At 32.7% G+C, this 26,015-nt stretch overlaps 1 protein-coding gene across 1 annotated transcript in view; it reads right to left on the bottom strand.

The window, feature by feature from the left end:
• Window positions 1-671: 671 nt before the first annotated feature.
• The window catches only part of LOC143228335 (growth hormone secretagogue receptor type 1-like), a 33,716-nt gene continuing 8,372 nt past the window's right edge, over window positions 672-26,015 (bottom strand). Inside the window, exons 3-4 of the mRNA XM_076459605.1 lie at window positions 22,441-22,583; window positions 672-1,852 (exon numbers count right to left, since the gene is read on the bottom strand). Coding sequence (XP_076315720.1) covers window positions 1,023-1,852; window positions 22,441-22,583 — 973 coding nt within the window. The 3' untranslated portion in view covers window positions 672-1,022. The remainder of the gene's footprint in view (window positions 1,853-22,440; window positions 22,584-26,015) is intronic.

Raw genomic sequence — 26,015 nt, 5'->3', positions numbered from 1 at the left:
GTATTTGGGTAGGGACTAGAGAGGACCCATAGTTTTAATGGAATTCCATTTATAATTTTAATATATATAAATACGTTGGATGTACGGCTAACAAAATTTATTCGCCCCTGAGCCCACACAAACTTAAATCCGCCACTGCTCCTAACTGGTGAGCGCTTGTTTTATGTTGGGCGTTTGTTGTTTAATATACAAACGATTTAGCTATGTGTTAAACTAATAATTACTTATGATACCTCGAATTATTTGAAAGGTAAAAACGCTTTTAGTTCTTGAATGTGACATTTTAGCTTTAAATTGAGCGTCTCCATTCGTATGTCTGTAATCGATAATGTCATAATTTTACTGACACTGAACTATAACGAAATGTTTCCTGCCATTAGAAATATTCATAGATATAATATTGACAAAACAACTTCACCATTCTTGAGTACTTCTAATTAATATAAAACGTATTACTTATGCTTGTGAATGACCTACTAGAATTACTGGACAGTTTTTTTTTTATGTCAAAAGAGATCCAAGACTTACCAACCGAGATCATTTTAGATAAGTTATGTTTATTTCAATTTCTTTCCTAAATAATTTACACATTTGGAAATTTCATTTTTTTCCATTGTTTGGAATGTTTGTGGTCATGAAATGTCGTCGGAACTTCTTATTAAAAACCCTGTAGAATGACAGTATTGTAGTCATATTTCTAGACATTAAGAGCATTATGAGAAGAATACGATACAGATTTTGGACCAACAATATAAATCACTAGCATCAAAAGTCTATGTTTGTTAATCTGAAAGATTTTTGACGATTAATATAGAACAGTTAAAACATAATATTAACACATTTTGTTAAAAAAAACCTCAATTTGTGAGTAATATAGCAAAGAGACCAAATGCTTGCTTTAACAAGCTGCTGTACTAAGTTTATATAATTACAAACCCAGGTTTTATTCTAATTTACTCAGGTTCTTGATAAAAACTGTCACTTCGATTGCGGTATGACAGTCGTGGGATTTTTGCCTGTTATTATAAGATATTATTTATACCTTTGACTACGAAATTTCGAGGCGGAATTACTGTGTTATAGGTTCCACTGGAGTGACTGGAGCGGCTTTTCAGACTGCTCTGGAGCGTTAGGGAAGTAGGAGTAAAAGTCGCCTGGCGTAGAAGTCGCCGACTCTTTCTACATCCTAGTGACCTGAGAAAAGCATCACGAAACTTGGAGGATATGAGATTGTAGAGGATAGGGTTGATAGCCGAGTTGGTATACAGCATGATCCGGCAGAAGTAAAGCAGATTGTAGTAGATTTCCACCCCTAGCTTTTGAACTTCCATTGAATCAGCCACAATTATCCACACCGTAAACACTCTAAATGGAAGAAGACACAAAAAAAAACTTAAGACAACAGCCACCAGCATCATAACGACCTGGCGACGTGCTTTTGCCTGCGACTGTTCCATTGTTGATGATACAACTCCACTATCCACTATGAGGTGTTTGGCAATGAAAGAATATACAGTGACCAGAATAAAGAAAGGAATACCAAAGAATACAGAAGTGATGGATATAAAGTACAGCCGCTGCCAAAACGTTTGTACTAACGTTAGACATACAGGAACGGTTGAACCGTCTACATATTCAACAAACGCATACTCGGCAATAGCCAGGATAGGGCTGGTGATAAGAATAGACACCACCCATACAATCCCAATTATAATTAGAGCTCTCATTTTAGTGCATTTGTACCCTGCTTTTAGCGGTTTACAGATGGCGTAGTAACGTTCAAAGCTGATGGCCAGGATGGTCAGGATGGAACCATGAGCCACCGTCAGCTCCACAAAAGGAACAGTTTTACCTGGAAAATAAATAAATAAATTCTAAAAATTCTGATTTGTAACTAAACTGCTGTTAAAATACCATGTATATATATAATATATAGTATTAACAATTTTACAAGTGCATAACAAACAATAAGTTATCGCGAAATTAATTATTTAAAACATTTATAAAATGTAATCTTTCTACGAGTGTATTATTTTATTTTTGTCTTTCTACATAATATCTTAAAAACTTACAATCTTATAGCTGTTTTTCGTTCAATGTATGTATATTTTTTCTTCTTCTTGTACTTTGATTCATTAATAAAACCTCTTGACAAGTGAAAGTACAAGTATTTTCTGATTATTGTCAGATCATTCTTCATTGATTCTGTTGATTCAACCTGATATTTAAACAATCAATTTTTGAAATATCATTGAAATAAGTCAGATTTCAAATGGCTGATACGAAGTAGAATATTTGCGAGACAATGTTTATCATTTTTGAAAGATGAATGAATGACAATCGACATACTGTCAGTATTGTGAAAACATCTGCAGTGTTATTAAGCGTTTAATCAATATCTCATGGCATGTCATTTACTTGTAGGGTTTCATCAAACTGCTTTCTCAGAAAGACAATGACCACGTTTCGCAACGTTTTGTAGTTAACAATAAATTAAACTAGTTTGTACCAACTCGCTACTGATCCATTCTTACCACAGAAAATTATATGAAGCACAAGAATAAAAGCGTTTTTTTATTATAAATTGTATGCAGGGAGAATAAGAAAATGTTACAACTGACTCATAAAGAAAGGAGGAGACTTTAAGTAACAATCAATGTGACATCTCAGAAATAACACTTGGAGCTTTACTGTAGAGCTTTACTGATATTGTATTCCGAAAAGAAATAAAGAGTTCTTATGTTTTGAAAATTATATAATCTAATGTTAGTTTCACAATTTTTTTAATACTTTGTTATTGGATATTGTGAAACTATAAATATTTGAAACAGGCCTTTCACAGTTCGTCTGCCTTTCAGTTTTTCGTGAATAACAATATTAAAAACCCTGAAATATTGCATGAAAGAAACTTGTTTGAAATTTTCTTAGCGTCAAACTTTTGCATAAGTTCAATCAAACACATAGAAACAATCTTTTCTTGCACATTCTAACTTTACTTACAGCCTGTAAATACAACTTTATACATTTTGCCACTATAACTAAACATGCATGTTCTAAATGTCTTCTGGTTATAAATACTTGCGTAGACAAGGAAATTAGAAATTGACTATAAAAGAAGCAAGGTGAAACACTTAACAAATTAAAAATAAATTTATTAACAAACACGAAAATAGCGTTTGAAATAACGGCTCTTTTTCTGGTTTCCAGTTAGGAAAACAAAAATGCTTTAGGAGAGATATGTTGTTAAAAAAAAAAATAATAACAAAGTACCAGTGGCTGGAAGCTTTGGGAAAATACTATTAAGTTAAAATGCAATAAAGAATGGCATAAGAAATAATACACGTAGACCTTAATAATATATGATAAACAATCTTGAGCGGTCTACACTTAGTGGTGACTTTATGAGGCACACCTATCTAGTACTGGGTAAGACCCCCTTTTGCCTCCAGAACAGTCTGAATTCTTCGCGGCATGAATTCAACAAAGTGCTGGAAACATTTTTTAGAGATGTTGGTCCATGCTGACTCGATAGCCTTAGGCAGTTTCTGCAGATTTGTCTGCCACATATTCATGCTACGAGCTTCCTGTCCCACTTCATCCCAAAGGTACTCTATTGGATTAAGATCTGGAAACTGTGGAGGCCATTGGAGTATATTGAGATGATTCGTGCTTTGTCACATGGAAAATTATCCTGCTGAATGTATCCATTGGAAAACGGGTAAGCTGTAGCCATAAAGGACTGCACATGGTCAGTCAATGTTCACATACGCAGCGGCATTCAAGTAGTGCTAACTTGGCATTAAAGGGCTTAATGTGTGCCAAGAAAACATTTCCCACGCCGTTACACCACCAAAAGGCAAGATAGAGCCATGGATTCATGCTGTTTACCTAATTTCTGACCATCTGCTTCTCGCAGTAGCAATCGAGAGTCGTCAGACCAGGAGACAATTTTTCAATCTGTAATCTTCCAGTTTTGGTGATCCCGTACCTACTACAGCCTCATCTCTTTGTTCTTAGCTGACAGGAGTGAAACTCCGTGAGGTCTTCTGCCGCCGTAGACCATTCGCTTCAAGGTACAACGCGTCATGCGTTCAGAGATGCCCTTATGCATACCACTGTTGTAAAGAGTGGTTATTTCAGTATTTATGGCCTTTCTTTCAGCTTCAAAGAGTCTGGTCATTCTCCTCTGACCTTCTCATTAACAAGATGTTTTTACTCACAAAACTACCGCTCATTGGATGTTTTCGTTTTTTTGCACCACTCTCTGTAAATTTTATAGATTGTAGAGCGTGAACATTCCTGGAGGTTAGCAGTTTCTGAGACTCTGGACCACCATGTCAGGCGTCAACAATTATTCCACGATTAAAGTCGCTTAGATCACGCTTCTTCCCCATTATAATATTTGATCGAACAACAACTGAACATCTTGACCATGTCTGCATGTATTATATATTGAGTTGCGGACACATGATTCTGTTTTTGGCTAGTGAATAAGAAAAGAATGCTTTAATAAAATAAAAATTGTTAAGTAAAATAAACATCATTACGAGTTAATTTAGATGGAGCATAAGAGAAAATGCAGAGGTGTGGAAAGTGAAAAGAGTTAATTAAAGTAAAGATAAATCCTCGTTAATTCCTAGGGGATTGTTAGAGCTTATCGTAGAAATCAAACCTTTTCTCAAGCTGTAGTGTGAAAAGTTATTGAAATATTTACTTCTAGTGTCTTTGTTTCACGTATAGGAAAAATATTACTCTGCTATTACAGCTAATGCACATTACTGTGGAAAGTGTTATCATTCTTTCCATTTCATGTGGCTAATTCTTCAATGCCATTACAAAATATAAATTGCAACACCATAATACTACTTCATTGATCCCTATTGACAACTGAATGAGTCAGGGTAAGAGTACTTATCGTTCTTTATAATTCCCCTATACTTATACTAAGTGTGTCAGAAAGATATGCTTGAATGAACATACTGATCGAATTGAGGGTCTGAAATAGCTGTCATTGCACTCCTTGCAATGTCTTAAATATATAGAAAGAAGTTCTCATACGGAAGCGGTATATCCTAGAATAAATTAATTTAACAGCACTCCACAAATAAACTTCGATGAAAATAGTGTTTAAGCATTATATATTAATATATTTTATTTGTCATGCAACAGCCCATAAATTATATAGAATTGTTAGCAGAGCAGATAATTTGCACAAAATGAATTGATGAACCCCGACAGACTGACGCACACTTGATATGCTCCCCCACCAGGTACATTTAATAATAGGAACGAAAGAGGCAGAACACCTAAATTCAGTCATACAGTTATTAAGTTTCTTCGGTTATGCAGCCTAAGAACAAAATAAAGACTGTCTCTGATGTCAAGCATGAGATGAACGACCATGTACTAACTGACAGAAAAGTGGCCAGATCTATGGTATCAATAAGACTCAACAACCTTACTTTGATCTTTTGATGATTTAACTGTGATTTACCATTCATTGTTCTTTGAAAATATCTTAAAATTTAATTTCTGACTTTGTCCTAGCACTTTTGCACAGTAACTAATTGTGTTATAAACTATAAGAAAATAGAAAGTAAAAAACTATTATTATGAACCCGGTGAATTTCAATTAAAAATATTTAATAAATCATATCAGTTAATGGTCCTTCGTAACTCTAATACTTTTTTCAGCTGAATTTGGCAACTGCTTACTTACTTGTTTCTTATACCTACGGCAACTGTTGTAAAAGTGTCAAGACAGCAGTAGTCCTTGTCATAGTTAACAGCCAACCTCTTCACAAAATACATTCAAGTATTTTCTTTTTTATCATTTCGAAGGAAGTTTTTAACACATATCTAGGAGAAAGGTGTAGTGAGTTATAGAATTCTAAACATTATTTTTTCTGCATAGGCGACTGAATAACAGCATTAACGGTCATCACATTCAAATCTAATATTTAAGTCGATTATCATGTACTATTAAATAACATATCAAGGAAGCCTATCATTAGAGGTGGCAGTTATATATACACCATTGTAATTGAGGAATACGGTTTGTCTCTGTAGCTAAGATTGTAATAATAATACTTAAACTTCGGCCCGGCATGGCCAAGCGTGTTAAGGCGTGCAACTCGTAATCCGAGGGTCGCGGGTTCGCATCCCCGTCGCGCTAAACATGCTGGCCCTTTCAGCCGTGGGGGCGTTATAATGTGACGGTCAATCCCACTATTCGTTGGTAAAAGAGTAGCCCAAGAGCGGGTGGTTGGTGGTGATGACTAGCTGCCTTCCCTCTAGTCTTACACTGCTAAATTAGGGACGGCTAGCACAGATAGCCCTTGAGTAGCTTTGTGCGAAATTAAAAACAAAAAAAAATACTTAAACTGGTTAGTTATTTAATTTTGATTTAAAGAATAGGAATAAAACAAACAAAAATTCGCATTTATTTTCAGTTCATTTAAAGTCTTGTATTATACAGTATCTGACCTTCGTTATATGAAAATAATTAGAATAAGTAGAGTTAATTAAGAAACAAATGAGGAGATTCTATAAAACTTTTGTAAAGTAAATAACCCATGTTTAAAATCTGAATGTTTTTGTTTATCATCGCTTTATTTGATTTTGAAACACATTAACAGTTAGCCAGTGGAAACTAGCTCTCCAAATTATCCGTTATTTTTTGTCTATTTTTAGTAGTGTCTTTTCCAGGTTGTGAACACGAACAAATCAATAATACAAGAAGACTTAGATGAGTTCTGATATTCCTTAAAATCTTATCCTACTTAATATATTTTGTAGAAAATCTAAATTATACTAAAATAATATTGCACTTTTGTAAGTTATTAATTTTTTGAAACATCATTTTCTGTTTACAGATTATTTTTAACACATAATTTTCATTATTTTTCCTTTAAGGTGAATTATTCTAAACACACAGTAATTAGTTTTAAGTTTTACTGTTATACATTTATTTTAATATCTGTGTTTGCTTCAGTTTAATATATATATTTAGAAATGTATTTATGCTGTTAAATGTTTATTGTGCAAGTCTTACCTGTTTTCTAAATTTGTATAAGATTCTCGAGAGTAAGAATTAACAATATGTGTTTTCAAAAGCTTTAGCGTATCTTCGAATATTGTAGGGGAAACTGAACTTCCGAGAACTTCGCCTGAATATTATAAATTGATGCGCCATGAGACAGTTTAATATTGTTCGTTTGCTGTAAATCTCGGAAACTATAATTGTGATAAATGCTTATTAATCTTCCGACATTTGACCAGGAACGTTTATAGATTTCGAACATTACAAACCGCTTAACTTCAGTGAAATAACTTTGGACGTTAGTATTCCTATTAGGACATTAAATATCTTTATCGGTAAAAAGTTAGCTTGTAAGTGGTGTGAGGTCAGCCAAGAATAGACAGTTAGCTAGCTTAAGCGAATTTTAACAATATTAACTCAGAATTGATTCGCTCGTTGTAGACCTGGATCGTCGATAAAATATTCAGTTCCAGACCGCATAGAAAACCGAATATTGTTTGTAAGTATGCAAAACTGTTATATACAAATCATAATTTGTAATAACCATTATTATTAATTCTATTGCTATTTGTATATTAAAATATATTTGTGTTAAGAAAGAAAATTGTGTGTATCAATCTTGTTGTCAAATATCATTCAGTTAACTTCTAAATTACAATTAAAATTTCCGGCTATTTGAAATCGTAAGACGAAACGTACGTAATATAATAAACCAGACAGTCTTCCTGGATAAATTATAATACGTAACAACTGTTTCTTGTCATTTTTAGGTGGTAGTTCTAAATATTACTGCATTCCTTTATAGAACTGAAAACTTTAGAGAAATTTTTACTTTAACTATCCAATGAATATTAATGCAACGCATACTTTTAAATATTAATAATAACTGATGAGAAATCACATACTTTGAAAAATTTGGATGCGCTTTGTAGCTTGAGCCGTTTAATGTGACTTAAAAATTATCCATTGCTTTTTTCAAATTGCTAATGCATTACCATATCGGAACGTAAAGCAATCATTATCTTAAATCAAAAATAATTCTTACACTGAGTTAATTATACTATGTAATTATCTTCATTAATATACGTCAAAGGTAATGAAATGGGAAAAAAGTTGTCGTGCCAATTAACATCGTTTAAGAAAGAGAGTATTAATTGAACGTTCTGTCATGCAATAACTTGACAGTTTAATATTGAGCTAGTAATATCAATAATGCACTATCATAATTTATTATAATGATGTTAATATTCTGACAAATGGTACCAATTAGTCCATTTAATGCGCTAATTTTAATACTTTCAATGAAAACATCGAAAAGAGCTAATAAAGCAAAGAGACAATGAGTGAATAGATCCTTACTTGCTATGGTAGATCAAAGAAAGATGACTGAGAAAAGCGATTTCATAAAATTAGATTAATAAAAATGTTAAATAAAATTTATATTTGATATTAATCAAAAGCTAAGACCTTAGTTTTTAGGGTAAATTAAAGAGCTTAGAAAAGTTAGTTTTTTAAAAACATATCATTTTATGTATAAGAAAATAAAATAAATTACATTTGGAATTTAGTAAGCGAGTAGTTCTGTCACTTCATGTTGAATATGCTGTTATCTTATTATGTGCCAAGCGCGTAAGGCGTGCGACTCGTAATCTGAGGGTCGTGGGTTCGCGCCCGAGTCGCGCTAAACATGCTCGCCCTCCCAGCCGTGCGGGTGTATAATGTGACGGTCAATCCCACTATTCGTTGGTAAAAGAGTAGCCCAAGAGTTGGCGGTGGGTGGTGATGACTAGCGTAGATAGCCCTCGTATAGCTTTGCGCAAAAACAAACAAACATTTATAACTACAATCTTGAATATAAGATCATAGAACTGGGTGAGTTTGAATTCCACACATACTTATCTTACTAAAGTACATTTTGTATTTACCACATTTAGTTTATTCTCGATTTTAGTTTGTCTATATTTCAAGACTAACACATTTTTTGCCTTTGTTACTGTTGTCTGGATTTTTAAATATTCGTTTATATCGAAATGTAGACTGAATTTCCACATATTTAATACTTTGTATTCTGAAAGGATTGTTTCTTCTTTGTCTTCATGGTGTTTGAAATATATACGTTAACATGTATAGATTTACATGAGTGTAAAATACATCAGCATTCCCTGAATACAAAAAAAAAACAACCTTTACATAAAGTCAAATACAAAAGGAAAGAGAATGTTGGGCTCCTACTATTAATTAAAGTTTTTGAAAAACTAAGACAGCAAGTACCGTGATAACTACAACTGACCTAAAGAACTAAGTTGTGACACCGTTTGGCATGCATGTAGTCGAACCATTGAAAATTAGTTTAGTAATAGCCGTTATTATAAATTGAATTATTTTCATGTTTGCATATTAAATTATATTTGTGTCAAAAGAGGAACTTGTGTGTATCAATCTTGTTGACAAATAACATACATTTGATACAAATTAACGGTTAATTAACTACTAGGCTCAAATTAAAACTTCCGGTTAATTGAAATATTACTACGTAACGTACATAACGTAATAATGGTTTAGCTAAAAATTTTGTATATTAAACATTAGCAAAAGTTAGTTAGCACTTCGTCATTACTGTTAACTAATATCCAGTTTTAACTTGTTTTTGGTAACTGTAGATTTAAGTCCTTCGAAAGGAATGAAATCTGTTATATAAAGCAAAGTGTTTGTCAAGAGAAAAAATAAATCATATATCTATCATTTGATATTTGTTCCTTATACATTTCCACATTTCTGGATCAATCAGCACCACACTTCACACAGCGATACAAAATCATATAAGGAAAGTCATGAGGCTGGAATCTAATTTCGGATATTGTATTTCTAATGTATATCCCTCAGCATGAGAATGAACTATTGTTAAAATTCATGAAAACTGCATGTGTTTCTTTTCAGTATTGGTACCTTTATGTAGTTTTATTGTACTTTTAATATTTATAATGCAAAAAAAAAAAAAATAACAGCAGAATTTCCTATCCTTTGCTAAAAACGTGTTTTTATTTCACCCTCCAACGGAACAGTATTCCCACTAGTACAAAATAAAGTTAAAGGGCAAAATAATTCATTTAAAAGTTATGTTTTTTCTTCAATGTTCTTCAGCTTTCAGCTGAAGTTATCAAGTGCTAACAATTTCATGTCCTCTCTATATCTTACAGTTTAATACAATAACATGGGTAATGCAAAGTTATTTCATTGCACTTTTATTGTATTTTTTATCAAGCAATCATTATTGAAATCGCCCATTTCTCGGGAGAAAAAAGATAAAATAAAATGGAAATTCTAAACATTTCAGCTGTGCTTGATACTTTTGTAGACGATTTCTAGAAACATACTTTTTGAAATCATTTTCAAGCCCGGCATGATCGGGTGGTTAAAACACTCGATTCGTAAATCGAGGGCCGCGGGTTCGAATCCCCGTCACACCAAACATGCTCGCTCTTTCAGCCGTGGGGACGTTATAATGTCACGGCCAATCCCACTATTCGTTGGTAAAAGAGTAGCCCAAGAGTTGGCGGTGGGTGGTGATGACTAGCTGCCTTTCCTCTAGTTTTACACTGCTAAATTAGGTGCGGCTAGCGCAGATAGCCGTACTGTAGCTTTGCGCGAAAGCAAAAAAGAAACAAACAAATCATTTTCATGAATTTTGTAAAATAAAGGGTTTTCGGATGTATCACAACTGACGTTGATCCTTCGACTTAAGGTAAACCGACTATATAAGGAATTTGATCACATATATATAAAGATATTTTCAAATTAAACGCTATAGTGAACCTAATTTCCATGGTAGCCTCTGTGGATAAGCTCTCCAGTGGCACAGAAGTATGTTTGCGGACTTAAAATGCTAGATTCCAGGTTTCGATACCCGTTGTGGACAGAGTACAGATGACCCATTATCTAGCTTTTTTCTTAATTCTAAACAATCAAACTAACTTAATAAAAGATGCAAAAATTCCAGGTATTTCTAGGATTTAATGATGGAGAGAGCAAAAGGTTTCGACTATCTCAGCTGGTATAGAATAGAATAATTTCTATCTTGTGACTTGAACGTAATAGAATGCTACTAAATACTTTTGATGTCATTTCTTAAACTGGCAACAGACTGACGAGGTAGTTACTTGTTGAAGGACAGAACAGAAAGTCTCCACGCAATCTGGCAACTGCTTAGTTGTGTTCATAATTTTGCTTTACTTAATAAACAGAACAGATTGGTGCTAATATTAGCTCGACAGAACAAACTGAGAATAAACATTTCGTCGAACGGTTAAAGCTGTTACAATTTAAACTGACAGATACTTTTCAATTAAAATACTGGGCTTTGAATTCAATTATCAGGAACTGTTTGGAGTTTCCCTGCTTGGAACTGTTTGTAGTTACGTGACATGAAATTGAAGATATTTTGTGACGAGTTAGAATGAGAGAACTTTATGTCAGTGGTCAGATACAGCAGCCTGCAACAAACTACAGAAGTAATTTATAATAAATAGATATCGGAAGTGAATTTTAGTGTCAAATTAAGTGACAACTATTGCGTAGTAGTGTTAATAATAAATAGTAATACTGTAATGATTAGATGTAAATCTTACTTTTTTAATATTCAACTTAATATATGAACCTGACAGAATTTAAAACCTAATAAACTTGGTCAGAATCCTTAGCGTAATTAATATGATTGATTCCTATCGAATATTCCCCAATCACAGACAATTTATAGAACACTCTGGAACGCTCGTTATTTAAGCTGTAAACTGTCGAAACTTTCTGGAATGCAGATTGGAGGTCAGCGAACTTACTAGAATCGAACATTCAAGAGAAGATGTGATGGCGTTCACGTGCAGAAGTAATTACAGTCAAGATGTTTCCAGAGTTCTATGAAAGTTTATAAATGTTGATAAGGGTAGTATGAAGTTAGTACTTACTTTAAATACCTAATCGATTGCCGAAAGTCATCATGTTCGAGCTGTTAAAAAACTTAGAATTATGTGTGACGGTTAGAAAAAAAAGAAGGAATTGTATTTGACAGTGAAATTTGACGCATGTTGTATTTTTTTAAATTCTGACCAGATCGGTTAATTTTTAATATTTTTATGATTGTGTCAGTATTGCTTCATAATTGTATAAATATTGTTATATTAATAATTGTGTAAATATTGTTACTGTAAAATTATTCATATTGTGATTTAATAAATCTGTGAACTGCCATTGTTTTAAATTGATCTTGTCTTGTTTGTTGGTTTCACAATCGGTAATTCCTACCGTCACTGTAACCTGCGACCTTCTGATCAAATATAAGGGCCCGGCATGATCAGGTGGTTAAGATACTCGACTCGTAAACAAAAGGCCGAGGGTTCGAATCCTCGTCAAACCAAAAATGCTCGCTCTTTTAGCCGTGGGAACGTTATAATGTTACGGTCAGTCCCACTACTCGTTGGTAAAAGAATTGCCCAAGAGTTGCCGGTGGGTGGTGATGACTAGCTGCCTTCCCTCTAATCTTACCCTACTAAATTACGGACGGCTAGCGCAGATAGCCCTCGTGTAGCTTTGCGCACAACTCTAATAAACAAACAAACAATCAAATATAAACTATTTGAACTGGTGTAAAATAACGTATTCAGAAGTGAATGCTGAGTTTAAGTTCTGAAATTTTGTGTGATGAAGTATGTAACAGATTTACTTTTATACGTTTATTTTCATACGTTTGTTTTGGTTTGATGTGTGTGGCGTGTATTGCTGGATGTGTAATGCGCAAGCCCTCCATGTTCTTTAAATTTGTAGGTGATTCTCGAGAGTAAAAATCAAGAATATTTGTTTCATGAAAACGTTAGTGTGTTCGAATATTGTTGAACATTCTAGAAACTCGCCTTAAACCATATAAACAAATGCATCAAAAGACAGTACTGTTATTATTAGTCAGCTATAGCCAGTGTGCTATAGGCATCGGAAGTTATAGTTGTGATTAACGCCTATTAATAGGAAAACTACAGAATTTGATCAGTAACATTTATACATTTTGATATTACAAACCGTTTAATTTCAGTGGATTAACTTCGAACGTTAGCATTTCTATGAGTACATTAAATATTGTTGCCGGTGAAAACTTACGGGTGCTTCAAGTTAGCCATCCCTCAAAAGAAGTGTACAGGTGTATCAAAAAAGAATAAATTTGCTCTCTGTAAATGTTCATAAAAGAATAAATTCCAGACCAGATATAAGACTCGCTATTGTTTGTAAGTTTGTAAAACTCTTGTATATAAATCATCATTTGTAATAACTATTTGTAATAAACGTTTTTATAAGTTCTATTGTTGTTGTTTCTTGTATATTAAAATATATTTGTGTTAAAAAACAAAATTGTGTATCAGCATTTTTGGCAAACTTCATAAATTTAATACACATTAACATTTAACAAGTTCAAAATTCAAAATTTCCAGCTATTTGATATTTTAATACCTAGTATACGTAACATGATAAATCGGAGACTCGTCTGATGTAAATTATAATACGTAACAAGTTACACATAAAAAATAAATTTTAGGAGTGAAATAATGGACTCAGATTAAGTTTAGAAAGTGAATTTCAGACCTGTGTTTCAGTATAATATTCAAAAGTTATTTTGCTGGTTAACTCACGATGTACTAAAAATACGTAGGTCCAAGAAGTCTTGATAAAACTGAAATACGCTGAGCTCGTTCATTTTTGCGGTAAATAAATGATGAATATCTAAATTGTGGTGATGAAAAATGCATTAAGGTGTGAGTTTATTGTGAAATAAAATATTTCAGAAATATGTTTGGTGGTTATACTAATTTACATTTTTTTTTTTGGTTTAGAGATGTTTTTATGTTATTTTCCACTTATTTTTTCATTAAAGTGAGTTAAAATTCATTCACTAATTTGTTAAACACTCCAAAATTATTATTCTGAATCAAAGATTACATTTGTTTGTTTTGAATTTCGTGGAAAGCTACACGAGGTCTACCTGCACGAGTCATGTCTAACTTAGCAATTAAAAACTAGAGGAAAGACAGTTAGTAATCACCATCCATCGTCAATTCTTGAGCTACACTTTTACCAACAAATAATGGAATTGACCGTAAATATTTAAACCCCACGGCTGAAAGGTCAACATTTGGTCCAATATGTCTAGATATTCGAAAAAATAAAATATTTAAAGTAATTACCCTACAAACAATTCAGAATAAACATATATATAGCAGGTTGATAGCATAAAATGAGAATAATAGAACATTTATTTATTTGTAGTTAAGCCCAAACTTAAGCCATGGGCTATATTTTACCCACCACGGATGTATTGAAACTTGAATTTTAGCGTTGTAAGCTAGGAGACTTGCAACTAAGCCACTGACAGATGCTAAAATCTACTCGGTGACTTTTCATTTGCTTAAGAAGCAATAATTAAACTCCAACTGTCATTCTTTAGATTTTGAAGTCATTAATGAAACCACATTCTCGGTGAATATGTACTGGCCTGCTTGATACTTCAAACATTTACTTAATACTAAAAGTTCCATGGGAAACTCTTTAATTTGATAGAAACAATCCATACTATGTTATATAAAGCTTAAGATAATATGTGTGATATTTAAAATGCTATATGCATTATTATTACTTCACTAACGAAAGCGCTCAACTTTGCTTGGAGTATTAGGTTGATAATGTGTGTATTCTAATTTCGTTTTGCCATAAAAGTATATGCTAAGAAACATAATTTAAAAGCTATTGTTGGAATGCATTATTACCAAAATGCACTGGCGTTTCCATATATTAGTTATTATTTAAGGAATCACTTCTTTCCTATGTTTATTTTCACTAGCTTGCCTTATAAAAAAGGTGCGCACGCCCATGTATACACGGACGCAGATAAGCAATACTTACCAGATGCACACTTTCATGGTCCAATTAGTATGGGTGCACAGTTTCAGATTTTTAGGTTTCACCTCTTATAACTATGGCAGTCAGACACAAACACACAGAAATCTGGAGATACACTTAATTACTATTATTACTAGCGAAAGTAACCGACTTCGTTTGGGTATTGGGTTGATTCATTCTAAATGACTATATCAGTACGTGCATTCTGAATTTATTTTAACATTTAACAGGTGATCATAGTCTTCAACTCTGAGCTTGTTTTGGTTTATGGGAATGAATCACAGTCTTTCTATTTCAATTTTGGCATACATTACAATTATTCCATAAAGATTTTAGTGACGAAGGTGCAAGGAAACCGTGAAGCTTTGTGAGTGTAGTGAATGTTGGTATGATTTAAACAAATTAATTAATAAGCCTAAAGTGGAAACATAGTGTGAGATAATTTAGTCTAGAGCATAACCTTTATCATGAAAATAAATAAAACATCTATCCGATTTTAAACATGAATTGTTTTTAAATCAGGGTCTTTTCTGTTATATAGCCAACTTTTTTAATAATAACAAACCTTTTTAGTCACTAAAGATTCTAAATTAAGGAATCAACAAATATCATTCCTTTTTTTACATTTCATTTTATACTTTTAGTACATAGATTGAAAACAATATCAGATTTTTTTGTTTTTGTTTACAAGCGACATGACATCAAGGTAATTGTTGGGACGCACTGTTATTAAAATCTTTTCTAGAAGTTGTTAATCTAACTGATATACTATATGATAAACTGGGCAAAGCTTGCTTCGTCATTTTTTACAAGCTATACGTTTATATCAAAAGACCGTCTCTGTATGTTTGTCTCTGATTTTATCTGTAATATAAGTAACCAATTCTTTTCAATGTGGTTTTTCGCTACTTTTTTCTTAAAAAAAAGATGCTCACACGCAAACACGGATGCACGTGTGTTTCTCTTGTATGTCTGCAATTTCCATATGCAATATCAGGAATACTTTTTTCTATATAGTTTTCCACTACTTTGCCTCATTAAAAAGATGCACACGCGCATGCTCGCACATACTGGATAAGATAAGCATAGTAACCAGGTACATACCCTCAGGGTCCACTTAGTATGGGTGCAAAATTTCAGGTTTTTAGTTTCTTTCTTCTTGGCAGTCACATATTCTTTTCGTTGTTGTGTTTTGGTAGCTTGTCACATTAAAAAATTGCATATGCGCATTGCGCACACAGGTGGCTGAAATAAGTACCCTGGTACACACTCTCAGGGTACACTTAGTGTGGTTGCACACTTTCAGTTCTTAAGTTCTTTCCTCTTCGAGCTATGGTGGTCACACAAACACAAACATGTACATGCACAAGAGAATGTCTGTCTGTGTTTTAATCGTAATATCAGGACTCACTGTTTTTCTTTGTGGATTTTCACTAGTTTGCCTCATTAAGAAGATGCATGAATTATGGATTATAATTCCATAAAAAAATCCATAATACCTTATTTTTACCTTAAAACAATATGTGCGATACTTAAAATGTTACTATTGACCTGGTATCGTCAGATATTCATCAACACTGTACACAACACTTAATCCCCCCCACTGGTGATGTCAACCATATAACCTTGAGCTAGCATAAGTATAAATCTATTTCTTGTTTTTTTATTTATTAAAAGGCTCATATTCCATTATTGTAACGGCTTATTTTATTTTACGTTTATTAATATTAAGCTCACGACAAATTATTTTAACAGTTTTATTTTCTTTACAATGTTTCGTATCTTTAAAATTGTGGTAGACATTTGACGGATCATGACCATATTCTACTATTTTATTATTGAAATTTTTATCAGTCTCCCCTATATAGAGATCATTACACCCCTAACATTTTAAGCTATAAACTACATTTTCCTCAATTCAATTTAATTTTATTTTTAAAAAAATATATTTTTTCTTTTTTTCTGATAAAAAACAAATTTTCTTACAACTGGAAGTTTATAATCCTTTCTATTTGTTTTCAAACCTCTTTTATTGTACTTAACAAGTAAAGTACTTGAGAAATTATATAATGGATAAAATTATCAAGATAATTCTTTCTCTCACTTATCAGTTCTTTAGCACATTCTAACCACATTAATAGGGGATCATTCTTTTTCACCAGTACACTTTTCAGATAATTTACCTCCTTATCCAGCTCTTTTTTTAACGGAATTTTGGAATAGCCAACAACATTTTATAATCCATATATGTTTTTAATTTTTGACAAGCTACGACCAGTTCAAGTACAAATTAGTAGAAGTTGCCTTTCAAAACACCTTCATTTTAAAAGTATTATTAACCCTACTAACTACGTTATTGAGAAAAGACAACTCACCCTCATATTCATGGGTAAATTTGATATTAAAATGCAGTGAATTTAAGTATACTAAAATTATTCCAAAATTTGTTCAGATATAAAGTCAGCAAGTGTATCATTAACGAATCTGACAAACAACAATCCTAGATTAACCGAATATTTCACTTTATAATCCAGCTAGTTCTGGAACGGCATTAGCTAGAACAGGTGATAATGGACAGCCCACACGTTTATCCTCAACCTGATCAGAAAATTCCTCATTAAGTTGAAATACAATTTGTGTTGTTGTAAAAAATTAACATTCGTTTTAAAACACCTGAAGAAAGTTCTGTTCTTGAATTTTATCTACTATAAAAGATTTTATTTTTTATTAATAAAAGTGTTAATACCCATACCAGCCGTTCTGAGACACATTTTTATTTCAAGTGGGTGTCTCGTCATCAGGAAGGAGTAGGAAAACATTGTTTTTTATTTCATTGTAGCTATTCTTAAATTTTAAAATATTCTTAAATTTTAAAATATTCTTAAATATTAAAATATTCTTAAATTTTAAAATATTCTACCACAGCGAGAATTCTCTTCAATTCTAGCTGCTGTACATCAGTTAATGATCTGCTACTACAAAATGTTTTTGAAATAGTATTAACGTTTGTTTCATTCTAGCTATTACGTAGCATTTAATGCCCTATTTCTATAATAAAATTTCTAGCAGTAATGTTCTGCTACTGTAGATATTCTCTAAAATAGTTTGAATATGTGTTTCAGTATAGCTGACCCAGTTGGACAGCAGAGTGTCTGCGGATTTTCAACGTTAGAAACCGTGTTTTTGTACCCGTGATGAGAAGAACACACATAGCTCCTTGTGTAGTTTGTTCTTCACTTCAAAACAAACAAACATTCAAAACACTCTAGCTATTGTACATCATTTATTGCCCTACTACTACAAGGTATTCTTTGAAAGAGTGTAATATGTGTCTTCTTATTACAAGAATAGTTGTAAGTTAACATCAACGTATTATTAGTTGCATCTAGATCAAATGCTAGTTTGAGGTATTTACGAGATTATATATTAATATTCAACCCTCTTTCATTCTTAATGCCTAAGTATCATAGAGTCTTCTTTTAAGTATCAATATTAACTTTTAAAATATAATTCTACAATTATGCAGTGCATAAAACAAAGGTTATAAAGTTTCTGTGATAATATTTGCTTAACTTTGTATAGTGAAGTGTATTTGTTTAGTCGTTTTTATATTATCACTTGTACAGAAATTCAATTTTCGTATATTGCTAAACTGTTTCTTAAAAAAACATAAACGCTTTAAATTAAAAACTCTGCATATCCTCATAGTACAAGCTATAATGTGGGATATAAAATGTGTCTTATGTTGTGGAGGTGACTGAGAAGAAGGACCTACATTGTGTGGGGTAACACCATCTATCAATCTTAACTCCCGTTCGTCAGTTTTACATGACGAAATTCATAAAAATAAAAAAATAGAAATTAAGTGAGTTTGATATGGGTGCTCAAACCCACAAAGTTCCATATCTATATCACTTTTACTGCCTCAAGAATAGGTGTGAGAATGTGACTGTTGTATAAAGTAAAGAAAAAAATAATTGGGGGTATGTAAGATAAACTCATCTCCTAAATTGGTATTCCAGCCCGCAATTGTTAGCACAGTAGACAAATTATACAAATATAAAATTCCAAACAAATTATCCAAACTAACCAGTTAAATTTAACGTTCACTGGAACTACCAATTTTCAGACTGTACACAAGCCTTTGTATGCAATAAGATGTCCATCAGCTAAAAAAAGTAGTGCCAAGTTGTTTAAAATAACCTTATAAAAAAAACTAAAAACACTTATTGGATACTTGAGACAAAAATCTCCTTAAATTTAAATACTTAAATTTATTTAATACATTCTTATAATTATCACAGAATATTTTAATGATTTTATTTAGAAGTGCTTATTCAGACGTATTTTCCTCATGTGCTCTAATTCAAGCTCAGGCTGAGAAGTTAAGCCAAAAAGACCTGTATCAGCCATGTTTTTTTTGGAAATTTATATTGCTACATATGTATTGCGGAAGTCCATATCGAAACAGAAAGAAAAAGTAAACGTCTCTAGGCTGAACAAGCTCGTATCAAAGCCGAGAAAGAAATTAGACTTGAAGAAATGGAACTTAGACTTAACTCTAATCAACAAAGTAAAATGACGACTTGAAACACAATCAATATATTAAAGTACCACGTTTTAATGACTATGAAGTTGATTAATACTTCTAACATTTTAAGAAGGTTGCCCAAACCATTGAATGGCCCACTAGAAAATAGTTATTATTGTTACAAAGCACTTAACTTGTAAATCAGAAGAAGCTTATGTCATTCTATATCTAGAAGATTGCAGAGATTATGATAAGATTATCATAATGAAATTGAATTCGCTCCGTCAACTATGTTTGACGTCCATAGAAGGTAACTTATATTGTTAATTATGTATTATGAAAGTCCCGCCTGTTCTCTAAATTTGTAGAAGATAATATTTGTATATAAAATACAAGTATTGTTGCCTTAGCTAAAATTTCTCGAAAATCTCCAGTAAAGATTATGAACTGACGAGCCCAAAACGGTTTAATATTGTTGTTGGTTTGATACAGTTGGTACACTATAAACCCTGGAAACTATAACTGTCGTAAATGTTTATTAATCGGGAAACTACAGACACTTGACCAGGAACATTTATAAGTTTTCAACATTTCAAGAAATTCAACATCATTTATAAGAGCACAGTTTAAAGATATATTTGTGTTTTTAATTTCATTTACCTTATAGATTTTGTTTTAGAATTGTGTCCTTCTCTTTACTAACGTGTTATTGAAGAATCAAACTAGCATTAATTAAGACGGTTAGAGGTTTATGTGCCCAAACTATGAACCGAGAGATGCGAGGATTGCGTCCTACTGCTAACTAATCATTCATTATATATAATTGACCGATTACAAGTCATTGGTCAATGTGCTCAAAATGTAAATCCAAAAATGTTTCATTCACATCTCGCTAGCAGCGAATTATTGAATAATCCAGTTTGCATTACTCAAGGTGTATTTACGGAAATAATATTTATGATATTTCGTACATATGTTACTAAAGGTAGCCAGTGACACCTTGGATTTGAATAACTACTGATGACATTTGAGGGAACGGATCACATTTATTAAAATTTTATGAGATATACGACTATAAAGTATTTCAAGAGAGTGTATGTTTGTGTGTTTTTCTTACAGCAAAGCCACACCGCGCTCTCTGCTGTGCCCACCGAGAGGAATCGAATCTCTGATTTTTTACGTTGTAAATCCGAAGACTTATCGCTGTCCCAGGAGGGGTCTTTCAAGAGAGACAAATGTCTCAATTGAATTTTTCTTTGTGTGCATCCTCTGGTATTAATAAAGCTAAAACTTTTACTATTATGTGAACAATAAAAAATGATAATTAAAAAAGGTAGTTAAGATTTAACGTATCTTGTTCTAGGCTTAACTTGATATATAACACAGGTCCAGTACTGATGTAAATTAATCAGTTGTAAAGTATAACATTTCTTAGATCGGCATTCATATACTTAATTAAGTATGCTTAACATTATTGTGTTTACGTTTGTACCACTTTCAGATACACTGTGTATTGAAAATGTAAATAAATACTATTGGGATGTTTGTTTTTTACCTTGAAAAGTGCCAATTTTACATAAAACCCAATACACAAGTCCCTCACTTACAGGTGCATCCGATGGTTCAGCGATAAGTCGAAGAACTTATAACACTGATATTACCCTCTGCGGGCGGAACATAAATAGACCATTGTATAACTCTGCGCTCAATAACAAAAACTAATCTCCTGGTGGCTGGGTAGCAATTTTTAGAGATAATAATGGTAAATTTACGGTTTGATCTCTATTGTGGGTACACCAAGTAGCCTGGTACTTTACAATAACACCAACAAAACAAAACAAATAATCATGCTCACTCACGACAAATTAATATCATTTCATATATTTACTTCTATATTAAATTGTTATTTAGTGAAAATACGCATGTTAACACTTATTATACTGGTCATATATTTCAATAAAGTAAATCAATGAAATTTAAAGTAAATATACATTTATGGTAACACATTTAATAACTTCTTCAAAATAATTTATCTAACAGTATTTCATGCTGTAAATGCTCCTTTATCATGTTAAGGGTGTGTCAAGTGATATGTTTCCAAATCTGTTTACTAGTTAGATAACTATTGTGATGAATGCTGATCATCTAGTTCTCGACATTTAAACTTTGTTACATTCCAGTACAACACACTTGGTATCACGTTTGGGAGCTACAGACAATCCTTATTTTGTTTTTGTTACTGTCGCTTTCTTAAAGTCTCTGAACTTTCAAATATCACCTAGTAACTTCAGGAAATTGAGTATAAAAACAAACATGAATTATCACTAGTAGCTCTAATAGCTACTGACGCATGAGATTGAGAAGTACATGATCCATTTCAAAGAGTGGAAGCGATGTGCTAAGGGAACGAAAAATATATTATACATTTCTGTTTCTATCATCTTATACTGTCTCAAATATTACCCAGACGTCTTGTACTTCTGCAATTTTATAAAGTAGATTTGAAATTGTTCCTGTAATTTGTCAATTACACTATGTAACATTAATTTTGTTCCTGGATAGCATGTGTTATTTCTTAATTGTTTATGTTGTAAAAGTACAAAGAATGGTCATTATTCCTTTTGAACTTCTGTGACCTGGATAATGAAATTTAGAAATTAACCTATTTTCTGTGTAAAAACGGGCAAATTTGCACATTTTCATTTACATAAGGTCTGAATAAAACAACATATGAATCAAAATTTACATGTATTTATACTAAAGTTACACAAAAACAAACAAAAATGTTTAGAAGTTAGTCGTTTTTCGAGATTTGCGACTGTAATGTAAATCACTTTCACGTATCAGCCCCCAAATGTAGTCTCGGCATTCGACTTTGTTAGACCAAGATCTCTATTGAGGTCTCTTTGGTTGGGGTAGTATGCGTTTCTCTCACCAGCTGCACTTCTAAAATTGTAATCTGGGTCTTCAACGTCTACTTCATATTCTGATTTTCTGCTCTCTTCTGAGGATGGCTGCTTTCTCTCTGGCGGAGTGGATACAAGGAGCTCAGTGCAGTGGCGATGGATGATGAAAGGTCTGGATTGCAAAAGAACAAAATAAAATTGTTATTATGAAGAATAAATTTATTTCATCCACAACTAATGTTTAAAAGGTTTATGGAAAATATTTTATATGTGATGCTTTTCTATACTATTGGAAATTTAAAAAAAAAAAAAAAGTATTTAATATTTAAAAGGTCTAAAATTTGTATAATATAAAATCTTACTATTTAAACAAGCAAAATTGTCCGTCTTACCTTTTAGAGTTTCCTTGCACTGCTTGCAGGTAAAATGAGGTGCCCAGTGTTTGTCTTGATCCTCGACTTGTAGGCTTCACACATTTTATCAAATGCTGTCACAGAGTACTCTATCGCTCTTGTCTTGATAAATTGGCCACATACATAGCAAAATGCGTCTGGAGAATGCATGCATCTTTTTTGAAGCCATCTTTGATAAAATCAGATAGTTTTATGTGTTCACTTAGACAGCTAGAACCAAACTGAAGTGGTGAGTGATGAACCCCTGTATATATATTACTATGAAAAGTTCTAGAAAATTCTCGTAAGTTCTACAACATTCTAGAAAAGTCTCGTAAGTTCTACAACATTCTAGAAGGTTCTTAAAAATTCTTGTAAGTTATTCGAGAAAATTCTCTATCAGCTACTCAGCACTGAATCTACCTGGAATGTTCTGGAAAATGGGTAAATTTGAAAATTTCATTACCCAGGTCACAAAAGCAAAATTTGAAGAGAAAAATAGGTCTTTTCCATTTACTTTAGGCATAAGCAATTGGGAAATAACACTTTCTGCCCAGGAACAAGAAAAAGTAAAAATTTTGTTGCATAGTATTATTGAAATAGTTCTTTAAAAAAATTGTGTGATTTTAAGTGCTTTCCATTTTACAAGAAACGTAGACGAAAGAATGGAATCATAATATGTACAAATGGGGAATTATTTTAGCGAGTGCATTTAGCAGTTGGATTGCAACTTTAAAATATAACAAATAGAATATTATTTTATGTTAACTTGTCGATTTTTTTAAACGTGAAAACACAACGTAACGAAACCGTGAATTCATATTAAAATTCACCGGATACTTCTCATAGTAATAATACACTTATGTATATCTAAGTACATAATATTTATTTGTTTTTGTTGTTTTAGCACAAAACTACATAATGGGCTATCCGTGTTATCTCCATTACAGAAAATAAAACCATGAATTTCATATTTTTAAGAACATGATGTTTTAATAAGCCGTTTCACAAAAACTCTCCCCCCACTGATCTTCACTTTAAAGTTACCGTCAAAATACAATGTACACTACAAAATATTTTAATTTATCATGTTATCGATATGTAATTAATTTTAACTTTTAGCCTTGTACGTTCCCATGAAATATAACAACATCTCTTCTCTTGTTTAATTATTTTTTCTGGTTCTTTAAGTTTTTTTTCTATTTCGTAAAGTAACAAGAAAGTAGAAACTGATTGTATCTTAGTGAGTTGTTGAAGTGCCATACGGTTCTTTTGTCTCTTTTACGGTCTCGAAACGTTTTTCTCTAATAGAAACATCACAAATCTCCATAGCTTCCAAGAAAACAACGATGGGGCTATATTTTAAAAAACATATTGGTTATTTTTGAATTTCGCGTAAAGCTACTCAAGAGCTATTTGCGCTAGCCGTCCCTAATTTAGCAGTGTAAGACTGGAAGGAAGGCAGCTAGTCATCACCACCCACCGCCAACTCTTGGGCTATTCTTTTACCAACGAATAGTGGGATTGACTGTCACGTTATAAAGCCCCCACGGCTGAAAGGACGAGTATGTTTGGTGCGACCGGGATTCGAACCCTCAACCCTCGGATTACGAGTCGAACGCCTTAACCCACCTGGCCATACCGGGTCAACATATTGGTGTATCTTTCAAAACAAGAATAGAACTGCATAGTAAATAACATATTGGTCTATTTTTCAAAACAACAATAGAACTACATAGAAAATAACACCCTATCAACATTTCCAAGTGCAACAAAATTATAACACAGAAAGCATGAACTGATTCCTCAGGCATTTTCGAGCCTAGCATGTGTCTTATTGACCCTTCAGGGAGTGGTACTGGGTAAACGTCCGGATCTGACACCTTATGCCTTCTTCTTGTGTTGAACTGTTCCCCTCTCCCCCAAGTGGCTCGTCGGTAAATATAAACGTTTATAATGCTAAAACCCGATTTTCGATACCCGTTGTGTGCACAGCATAGATAGTCTCTTGTTTAGAAATACTCTTAACAAGAAATACAAACAAACAAAAGGTTTATGGAGGCTCGGCATGGTAAGACGGTCAGGGCATTAGACTCGTAATCTGATGGTCGTGGGTTCGAATCCCCGTAACACCAAACATACACGCCCTTTCAGCCGTGGGGTCGTTATAATCTGACAAAAAATCCTACTATTCGTTGTTGATAAATGAATAGCCCAGGAGTTGTCAGTAGGTGGTGATGTCTATCTACCTTCCCTCTCATCTTACATTCAATTAGGGATGATTAACGCAGATAGCCCTCGTGTTGCTTTGCGTGAAATTAAAAAAAAACACACACCACAAAGCTTTATAGTTGCTCGTAAATAATTTGTAATGCATAATTCCCAAACATTCACCTGGCCAAGGATACCTTAATTAGAAATATTAGTTAAGTAATTGTTGTTGATAAATAAAAAAGACATACGATAATATTATACTTTTACAAATGATTTGGTAAATTGAGATTTATGAAACTTTTTGTATAAATCGGATTCCAGGAATTTGAATTCTTTGTGTATTATCGTGTATATACGTATCGTTAAGTATCCTGTTAAAGGTGCATTTTTACTTACCAATGTCGTAGCTTCGTGTGTCGAATTCTGCCTGTAAAACTAAGGGGTTGTGGTTTACAGTCCTTTGTGCAAAATCGCAAAATTGTGATTTCCTATCGTCACTCCTCCTATTTGTTTTACAGTGGTCCCTATGTGATATCTGTGGACGTTATTTACCATTAGCACGATTAAGTGCACCCATATCTTTTCATCTATAAAAACTTTAGGGTTAAATAAATAAAGGAATCATTCGATCTAACTGTTCAGTTTTGTTAGTCATTACGTTTTCGCGTATCGTCTAACATTACATGCAAAGAACTAAATAGTAAAAGAATCAAAAGAGCATTTGCTACCAATGTACATCGCTTATTTTTTATCAGGTCTCTACACGTGCGTACGGGAAACGCTGTATGTGACTGAAGTTACTTGTAAGAGATGCCAGTTTATTCTTCCATTAAAGATAAAACACAGTTTGACCCGGTGAGTAATGTAGAATAAGTAAGCTGTCATACAACCACTGAACTTTTTATAAAATTGTTCACTACACAAGCTGTGAAATTCGATCTTGGCAAATCTCTTGCGTTGCTATAAAATAAGAAGTGTCATGTGTTCGGAATTAGATT

This window comes from Tachypleus tridentatus, chromosome 10 (assembly GCF_004210375.1).
Source record: "Tachypleus tridentatus isolate NWPU-2018 chromosome 10, ASM421037v1, whole genome shotgun sequence".
Taxonomy (NCBI): Eukaryota; Metazoa; Arthropoda; class Merostomata; order Xiphosura; family Limulidae; genus Tachypleus; species Tachypleus tridentatus.
This window is presented reverse-complemented; position numbering and strand designations above follow the sequence as displayed.